The following is a 10179-nucleotide window of genomic DNA, read 5'->3' as shown; positions in this document are numbered from 1 at the left end:
AAAAAAAAAAAAAACAAAAAAAAAACCTGAGAAGCAGTCCTCAGGCGGGCATGCAGGTATGGTGCTGGAGCCTACAGAGCAGGATGTGCCTTTAAATCTTTACCAGTGCTCACATGTTCCTGACATTAGGGTTGTGCCTGACAGTGAGTGACCAGGCTGGAAGGACAGCAAGGGTATAAAATGTGGCAGCAGAACTCAAAACCCCAGACCTTCCTTGGCCAACAGCTGAAAGACTCCATTACACTCGCTCACACCAGCATGTGCCCTTAGTCAGGATCACTGAGCCTGCACATGGGGTCCCGGGCCCCACAGGTCCCCAAGGCTCTAACGGCCAGACCTGGCTAGCAGGGGGGATCAGAGTAAAGAACGAAAGGACACGTCGCAGGAAGAACTAGTTCTGAAGGTAAACCTCAGACAGAGCAACTGAAATTTAGGGCAAAACCAGAAGAACAAGGGTGGGTGAGGGACAGCCTATGCCAGGGCTCAGGGGAGCTTTCTGGACCAGAGTCTATCTTACTAGGTAGGAGTCGCATGACTACATGCTTAGTTTTGCTTGTTTATTCATTACTTATCTAGACACAGGGTCTCCTACAGCCCAGGATGACATTGATCTGATCCTCACGCCTCTGCCTTCCAAGTGTTGGGATTACAGGTAGAAGCTACCATGTCCAGCATTACACCTGGGGGGAAAGTCATTTTTTCTTTGAGGTAAGGACAAGGTGACCCGGCTTATGCTAACAGTGCACTGAGAAAGCCTAAATCCTATGTTTTGTTGACTTTTCCTATTTCCAGAGGATTAAAAATTAGGTGTGCTGGGATTTGCTTTCTTTGGCAGAGAAAGCTATTTCTAAGGTAAGGGATAAAAGGAGACATGGTGTGAAAATTAAAATCTCTCTTCTACTTGTGGTACAAGGCAGGGATCAGCCAGCTATGTCACACAGGCCCCATCCAGCCCACCTCCAGGTTGGGGAGATGGTACTTTTGGGTACACCATGGTCCATGCAATGCTGGAGGGGGTGGGAGAACGTGCAAGTACTGGACAAGGACACTCCAGAGGCTCCCCAGAGCCTCTCGTGGGCCCCTCATCTGCAGGAGCAGATCCACGAAGCCGCCCCCCGCCCCCGCCCCCGCCCTTGCTCGTCCTCACTGAATCTGCCTCCCCATCAAGAGCCCTTGAAAGAAGGGCTGGTGTGTGTTACACCCTGTGCTCCAGGTACAATTCTGCTGTTGGCTTTGATCCGTGGTCATCAGTCATTCACAAGTGAATCTCACCAAATTGTTCAACCAATTGGTTCAACCAAATGTTCCGGAAAGGCCTAGAAGTGGTGACAAGGTGTGCCGGGAGTTGCCATGGGACCATGACTTTGTGAATCAAGCAGTCAGGGTGGATGAGGGCCCTGTCAAGAAGTCCAAGTTGGACTTGTCTTGGTTTGGTTTCTTTTTTCTTTATTATTTTATGTAAGTACACTGTAGCTGTCTTTAGACACACCAGAAGAGGGTGTCAGATCTTACTATGGATGGTTGTGAGCCACCATGTGGTTGCTGGGATTTGAACTCGGGACCTTTGGAAGAGAAGTCAGTGCTCTCACCCGTTGAGCCATTTCACCAGCCCCCAAGTTGGACTTATCTTATCCTCAACTCCTGTTCTCACAGGGGGGCTACTGTATGTACAGCAGTATCCCCTGGGAAGGCTGTCCTGAGTCAGCCACAACCTCATTTAACAAGCTATAAAACAGCCTCTGAATTCACCCTGGTAGAGGGAGTGGTGGGGAGGAACGAGCGGGTGGAAATGGGACAGTAACTGGCATGCATGAAGTGGGCAAGGTGGGGGAGGGAGCCTGCCTCTGGGACGAGTCGCCCTTCATCTTTACCGTAGTGTCCTATATTTTGCCAATCTACTGCTCTGCTCTGCAGCGATCCTGCCAAAGGAAAGAGGTTTGAGAATCAAGAAAGGACAGTGAGAGAAAGAGTGAGAGACAAGCAGAGGACACACATGGTAAAACAGACCAGAGCTCCTGTCAAGGCCGCTCCTTTCCCCAGGCAGCACAAGCTGTTGGGACTTGTCAAGAGGAGAGAGAGGGGCAAAGAGCCACCAGGCCTCTAATGAGAGCCATGGGTCTTTCCAGAAAGTGCATGTAGGGCAGGCTTCCACAGTGGGCACACTGTCGCATGATCTACAGGGAATGTAGGGCAGGCTTCCACAGTGGGCACACTGAGGCATGATCTACAGGGAATGGGTTCCTTATACTGCTCTTCCCTTGGCTTCATTGCTCTTGTGACAATTTCCAGAGAAGAAAGAAGTTAATGGACAGAGCACACACAGCCTTCTGGCTCTGGTCACTGAAGGAAAAACAACCAAGTCCCAGGCTTTCCTTTTCTGGATGCAATGCACAGTGTCAGGGGTGACGCAGCTACAACTGGGGGCACCGAGGCCGCTCTGGGGACCGAGGCCGGCCTTGGGAAGTCAGAGCTGTTTGCACAGGAGCTCATGGTGAGGCACTCAAAGCTTACACTGAGACCCCACCCCCACCCCCGCCCAGTCACTAGTGGTCTCCTTGAGAACGCCCCTCTTGGATCAAACAGATGCAACTGGCAGTGTGTTTAAGGGCATGCTTCTGAGTTCCATTCTGCCAGCAAAGGTCCCAGAGGGAGAAAGCAGGGTGAGTCTGAAAATGATTTCTCTCAAAGGTGAAAGCAATTCTGACCTTTTCTTATTGGCCTTTGCGTGGCTGAAATCAGTCAGGTTCTATAAAGTCAAATCAATGAGAAACACCTATGTGACATTTAAATTTGCCTCCAATTCTGTTCTGAAAGTCAAGCTGCCACCACATCAAGAGAGCATTTGTCTGCCTCTCACGCTGGCTATCGCTGGGTTGCCATGCCTACACAATTGCTGAGAGGCAGAGCACAGACCTGCAGATGGGAAGAAGAGCTCTGGCACCATCCAGAGCCCCAGCAGAGGTACCATTCTGGGGGCACAGGAGGGCAGGGCAAGAAGGATGTTTACACCACACAGCTAACACATTTTTGATTACACAATGTAGTCACTTCCCCCTTGTTTTAATGTGAGGACACAAATTACTGTGACTTTCAAACATCTACCACTGCTCACACTCATGGCTTCCCTAATAGGCTGGAGGAAGGTATCAGACTTGCCCCCAAGGATGTGAACATTCTGCCATACACCTTTGTGGTCTCACAGCTAGGCTGGCACAGTGCCCACACAAACGTCTCTTGCCCCACCCTGGAGCTTGATTCATCCCCAGCCTCACCTCTTAACTGCATGCTGGGCCAGCATTCGGTTGCCAGCCAGAAATGTCACGGTGCCCAGGACAGCCAGGTACTTGAGGGTCTGGAACATGTTGAGCTGAGTCCAGTAGATATACATGAGGCCCAGCATCGCTACAAGAGGGTCATGACATCCAGTTAAAGGCAGCAGTGACAGTGGTGGGGGTGGGGCGGGGCAGCAGGGCGCTGCACCATAAGGGTCAGCACTTCCGGGCAGCCTTTTTGCTTAACCCTTTTATCTTAACACCAGACAACAGATGACAACATATTTGCCTTTGAGCTTTCTTTACCAAGAAACCTAGAGGTGAGACTGACTTCAGGCGCCTTTGCCTCTCTCTGATCTACAGACTCCCATCTATTCTGCTTCCTTCACATCTGGGATCATTTTAGGTTTCAAATTCTTAATGAAAACATTCAGCACATAAACCAATTAGTCATTTCCTTTTAATTAGAATCATATTAAGAACAATTGGCTGCTGTGGCTTGGAAGTGAGCAGAGGCCTGGGAAGGGTCAGTGGGACCCAGGCCCTGAGGACTCTGGGAGCCCTGGGTTGTACAGGCTCTGCCCCAGCAGCTACAGCTTCCCTGAGCCCAAATTCTTTCACCGTCAAAAGGGTCAGAGTTCTTGCCCCAGTTACTCCGGATCAGGGTTGAATAATAAGACTCAAATGAGGAAGTGCACACAAAAGCACACTGGCAGGGAATGTCATGGCTCTAAACACATTTCTATTTGGGTCCTGCTCTTGGTTGACGAGGGCTGTCATTCAAGCGCAGTAACTAATCAGGCCACCCTACCAGTTCTGCCCAGGATGACAGATGAACTACCACAGAGGTACTTCAACATTTTTGAGGTCAGGGACTAATGTGAGAATCTCATCAAAGTAAAAGACTCCCTTCCCTAAAAAATATTTCCACATTTGCCTGGAAAGAGATTCTTCTATGGACCCCTGGAGAAACCATGTCCTATGGATGCAGAGGTGACGACGCCTTAGAGGCAAAGGAACTGGGAACTCACTGTCTTGCTAAGCTCAGGCTCTTTAGGGTCTACAGTCTCCAAAAACAACGGAGGATAGTGTGTGTCATCAAGGAAGGGAGGACAGTGTGTGTCATCAAGGAAGGGAGGACAGTGTGTGCCAGAAAGGGAGGGATTTTCTATTACTGTCCAGATGCCCGGGCTGCCAGCAAATATGAAGATCAATGTGGTGGGGAAGATAACCTTTGGAAACTGCATTAAATGTTCTTCATCCAGGAAGACGGCTCAGTGTAAAGACACGCTAAGCGAGTATCTCTGGAAATGAATGGGGCTATTAAATGAGGGTAAATGGCTTGCCACAGCCTCCCGGTACAATGAGGCCCAATAGAATGACAGCTGTTGTAAGCTGGCAGGCCAAACAGGTTCATCATCATATTAACTGTGCTGAAAGGCCAGGAGGAAGAGGGAAATGTTGTGCTATTAAGCCATTATAGTTAATAGGTTGTGGGCTTACTTAACAGGGCTTTAGCGTGGGCAGGCAAAATGTCAGAGGAGGTTAAATGGAATTAGCAGCCGGGGGCACTTACCAGCATGTCCCAGGTGGAAGATGACTGTGCTAGGAGCAAAGGTGAAGTTGGAGACATTGGCTCCAATCCGGATCCACTGAGTGACCGAGAAGTAAATGAAGATTAGAATGTGAAAGTGTGGCGACACATTCTATGCCAACACCGATTCGAGCCCCAGAGCTTCAAAGTTCACATAAACTAGAAGGACAGGGATTTCCCTAGGTGAGAAGCACAGCGCTCTAAGTCCTCAGGGAGAACTGTCCCTTCTTCCCTCTGAAAGAAGCTGCATCCATCAAAAAGGACTGAGGACTTCCACTAAGTTCTCCAGGAGTCAGTGCTGTAGGCAGGCAGCAGGAATGTGCTCTCATGATGGAGTCTGTGTCTCCTCAAACTCCATCACCCCAATATAAAAACACCCGTATACCGGGCCTGTTGGAAAGCTTGTGGCAAGCTTTGTAGTTTTAACATTCATTTTTGTTGAAAATCAACCAGTTCATTTAAAACACAGGTAACCTGCCAAAAATAACACCTAGAGTTTTGTTTGCCCAAATTCTCTCAGCTTTGAGGTTATATACCTATGTTTATGATTTTCAGAGAAACAAGGGAAAAAATTTAATTGGTTAAAATATATAAATCAGGTCTGGCATTAATTTCATGGCAATTTGGAAGCAGAGGCCACATTTGCTGTGATTTCATGGCCAACACAATCTACACAGTCAAGAAAGGAAAAAAATTTTTTTCAGGGGTTGGGCGCCAGGGGTTGGGTGGGGTCAAGACAGGGTTTCTCTATATAGTCCTGAGTGTCTTAGAACTCAATCTGTAGACTACACATCTGGTCCAAGACAGTTTTTTTTTTTTTCCCCTCTTTTTCTTTTTTGTTTTTAAAGTGAACATAAGGGCTGGAGAGATGGCTCAGTGGTTAAGAGCCATCTGACTGCTCTTCCAAAGGTTCTGAGTTCAATTCCCAGCAACCATATGGTGACTCACAACCATCTGTACATGGAATCCGATGCCCTCTTCTGGTGTGTCTGAAGATGGCAATAGTGTACTCACATAATAAATAAATCTAAAAAAAAAAGTGAACATAAACCAGGTGTAGTGACGACGCACACCTTTGGTTTCTGCAGTTGGGAAGCAGAGGCAGCCAGATCTCTGAGTTCGAGGCCAGCCTGGTCTACAGAGTGAGTTCCAGGACAGCCAGGGCTACACAGAGAAACCCTGTTTCTAAAAAAACAAAATAAACCCAAAAAACTCACACATGTATGTGTATATATACACACACATATTTAAACATTTTTTTTGAGACGTGTTTCTTTGTGTAGCTCTGGCTGTCCTGGAACTCATGCTGTAGATCATGCTGACTTCAAACTCAAGAGATTTGCCTGCCTCTGCCTCCTAAGTGATGCCTCCTCTGCTGTGGCCGCCACCACCACCCAGCTACCATCACTATTAAAGTAGGAATTTCTTTCCTTTGCAACATCCACAGTGTTTCCTCCTCAGCTGACCAACACGAACAGTTTTAAAAACTTTTCCATGAAGAGGATTGCTCTGACTTTACCTAGTCTCCTTGCCAGCCTCTTTCTGTAACACCTGTTGGCATCAGTGTGCAATCTGTCAGTCTGCTAACGACTGGCACACCATTCACTGTGTGGGCAGACTAATTAACACCTCTTCTAAGTGGACCTCCTGATCATTCCAGCTTCATGCTCCTAGGAGATCTGGAATGCACAGTTTGCTCTCCATTCTTAAAGCTATGGACACAGACCTCCCTTTTCCCCACACCTCATCTCTTCTGAGTACTCCTGCAGAGGATCTCAGACTGCACACTGGTCACTGTTGGCAGCAGAGAATCTCAGACTGCTCACTGCTGGCAGCAATTTTCTCATAAGTTTATTAATGGATGCATTTATTTGGCTCTTCCCCCACCGTGAGGAACTCTGCTTATTCTAAAACTTTCTGACTATTAGTTCAAGTCACAGCTGCTGGACCCCCCCTAGAGCTATGCTTAGGCCAGAGCACAAAGACTCCTTTGGAATGGCTACATCTGTCCTGCCTGGAGCCAGATACACTGCCCACGCTAATGACGGTGACTTACCAGTGCAAAGAGCAGGAGCAAGGGCGAGAGGATGAGGGCCGTGAATGTATTGGACACCACTGTGGGGGGCCTCTTCTCAGGCTCTCGGAACAGGTGCTAACAAGAGAAGACACACCACCAAGTTTCAGACCTCGTCCTTCTTAGCTGGGACTAAATGCCAACAAGTATGGAGAGGGGACTGCCTTTATGCTGCTCCTCTGATCCCAGGCCGCTGTTCTGGTTCCAGCCAGTATATGGCTAATCTTTCTCCTCAAAGACTGTCATTTAGAGGCTACCCAGGGTCACCTGGTTGTGTCAGAGAAAAGGCTCAGGCCTAGGGATGGCTTGGACGTTAGACCCAAGGACTCCAGACCTCAGAAATGTTCCTGGGTTCCTAGGCCATATTACCACACTGCTATACTTGACCAACTAACAGTAACTGCAACCCCGTTAAAATCCACCAGGGCCTCGTTACAGATGGTCCACCCTTAACTTACTCTTCTGTTCTGTAGTCAGGGCTCTAGAGATCACTGAACAGACCTCCCTCACCAGATCTGTTTAACTTCTAGAGTCAAGCCAGAAAGCTGGAGAGCGAGTCTCTGAGACTTGAACAATCAGACACTGCGCAGCTCACCTCAATGGCCTGGGATAGAGTATGTAGCAATGCACTAGGAGTCCACAGAATAAACTCAGGCCCAAACGATGTTTGGCCACGAGACTAGAGGCATGGAACTCTGTGCCTCAGTTTCTAAGTAAAGAAACGGGAGTAGGGAGGGCCATGGTCACTCTGCTAGGCTTATGAAAGACCCCGTGAGGGACAGATGAGCTGGGACATTGTGCCCTCCCATCTTTGCAAGTGTCTGTTCTTCATGTATGGCCTCTTTCCCACTCGCCAATGAGCAGCCAAGCCAGTTCCAGACAAGAATCTGCCCAGGGCAGTAAAGCCCTGCTCCCCAGGTGAGTTCTCAGCTGTTACAGAGGATAAGAGTGATGCCTACTCATCCTCGGCTTGCCCAGGGGTGGTCTGGGGTCCAGTGTCATCTCTGCTGAGCTTTCAGATGACAGATGGGACCACTAACTTGCCCCGCCCAATTCCCAGGGTGGTAAGGCTCACAGGATAAAGCACCACATGCAAACAGGCCGAAGGGCCACAGCCACAGCCCACAGGTTTGCAGTTTTCTCTCCCTGGGTCCATTTCAGCTCTAGGCTTAGTGGATAACACCTTTGGACTTTACCTGAATTTCCTGTTTTGGGGTAAACAGGTTCTGGGACAGCACAGTGGAGGGGGCTTCTTCTTCAGGGAACTTGATAACCACGTCAGCCTAGAAAAACAAGACTGGTGTTTAGAGGCACAGGGGAAGAGGCCAAGCCATGACTGAAAAGGCTCTCCACAGTCCAATCACTGACATCCATTAGCTGACAAGTGAGGCAATGAAAATCTCAAGAACAGCCGGGCAGTGGTGGCACACGCCTTTAGTCCCAGCAAAGGGGGACAGAGGCAGGCAGATTTCTGAGTTTGAGGTCAGCCTGGTCTACAGAGTGAGTTCCAGGACAGCCAGGACTACACAGAGAAGCCCTGTCTCAACCGCCCCCCGCCCCCCCAAAAGAAAATCTCAAAAACAAACCCAGCATTTGCCAAGAGTGCCTGTTAGAGTAAGGATTCCAATTTCCTACTGGCATAGTGGGAAAGCCCCCTAGAGCTGCTCATTACAGAAAACCCCAGCTGGTGCACTGGCTGTCATCAAGACACTGCCAGGTGTCCCTGGGAAGTGTGATTTAATCACATTAAAAAAAATGGCACAAAAGTATTAAGTCTAGAAGAAGAAAAGGAATCTTGGAAGTAGCAGAAGAAAGGCAGCTGCCCCTTCATCCTGCATGGAGACACCCTGGCTGCATGGAGACACCCTGGCTGCATGGAGACATCCTGGCTGACTTTACTGTTCTCTGCCACTTCCCACACTGCCTGCTCCCCCTAGACTAGAGGCTCAGAAGCCTCTGTCTCCCTGAGCAGCAGTCTCAGAAGCCTCCCTTCTCTGGAGGCTGCTCCTTAACATGCACTCCCAGATACCATTCCAGGAAGACTTGTGGTTCCTTACGTAACCCCTTGCTCTAAAGCTGTATTTCATGTTTCTGTCATCAGAACTATCAAAAAAGTAAGGCTGCTCAGGAAGAACCATGAAACCTATAACATAATCACATAATTGCTAGACACTGTTAACTAGCATTCTGCACACCTACAGTTCATTCCCTGCCCTCTTCTTCCCCAGGCTGTAACAGATCTCAAAGACCAAGACTATTTGTTCATCTATGTATGCCCCAGTACCTTATGTAACCAGAAAACCTTTCCGATAAAATAGTTATAGAAATTCATGGGATGTGTGTATTTCATTCGTTTGTCTGATCAATATTTATTAGGCATCTACTATATGCTAAGGCCATGGCGTGTGACCCTGTGCTGCACAGCAAGGCTGCCAGTCGCAGCCCTCACCTAGGTACCTATCAGGCACATACCACGTTCCAGAGGATTGGGTTCTTCAAAGTGGCATCCCCGATGATTAAGTAGAGTGTGTAGGTGCCAGAGGCAGAGTCAAACTCAATCTTTCTTTCCGAGGTGTCCAGTTCAAACTTATATACATTCTTGTTATCTGGCTCAGCAACAAACACCACTTCCTGGCCAGTCTTCTGGTTATGAAGTCGAACAAATGTCTGGAGAGACCAAGAATTCCATCTGATCAGAGTGCCCAACACTGAGTTGGCCAGGAATAGAGTCCTACTCTTTTGTCATAGCAAGAGCTCTCTGGCTCAGGCAGACCTACCTGCTCCTCAGAGGGGAGAGAGTAGCTATATTACCCTAGTTCCTACCCCAGGGACAACTTTCTGCTCAACAAAGGAGAGAATCTTGGCTTAGCTGTCCAGCAATGCTCAGCGACTCAGAGGCTGAACACCCAGTGTGAGCATTTGCCCTCCCGCCAGCTTCTGGCCACTCTGCTGCCCAATTAACTTTTTCACCAGAGAGCGAAATGAGGTGGAACGAAATGAGGTGGAACGGCACGAGGCTCGCTTTCAATTTCCTAGTGTTTTCAGCTCAAGATGTAGCAGGGGAGGCTCTGCTGTTGATAGCAAGGCAGAGTCTAAGTGGACAGAGCAGCCGAGTGTCACAAAGAGCCTGGCTCTGGACATAGCAACCAGCTCCATCACTTAGTAGAGCAGCCGAGTGTCACAAAGAGCCTGGCTCTGGACATAGCAACCAGCTCCATCACTTAGTAGCCCGGCTCTGG

The 10179-nt window shown here is 48.8% G+C and overlaps 1 protein-coding gene across 1 annotated transcript in view; it reads right to left on the bottom strand.

The window, feature by feature from the left end:
* Window positions 1–10179, bottom strand: part of Rpn2 (ribophorin II) — a 44426-nt gene that overhangs the window by 1315 nt on the left and 32932 nt on the right. The window contains exons 10-15 of the mRNA XM_029535755.1: window positions 9413–9607; window positions 8137–8223; window positions 6923–7018; window positions 4849–4924; window positions 3273–3402; window positions 1872–1919 (exon numbers count right to left, since the gene is read on the bottom strand). Coding sequence (XP_029391615.1) covers window positions 1872–1919; window positions 3273–3402; window positions 4849–4924; window positions 6923–7018; window positions 8137–8223; window positions 9413–9607 — 632 coding nt within the window. The remainder of the gene's footprint in view (window positions 1–1871; window positions 1920–3272; window positions 3403–4848; window positions 4925–6922; window positions 7019–8136; window positions 8224–9412; window positions 9608–10179) is intronic.

This window comes from Mus pahari, chromosome 3, assembly GCF_900095145.1.
Source record: "Mus pahari chromosome 3, PAHARI_EIJ_v1.1, whole genome shotgun sequence".
NCBI classification, from domain to species: domain Eukaryota; kingdom Metazoa; phylum Chordata; class Mammalia; order Rodentia; family Muridae; genus Mus; species Mus pahari.
The sequence above is the reverse complement of the archived record's forward strand: the minus strand, read 5'-3'. Positions and strand labels throughout refer to the sequence as shown.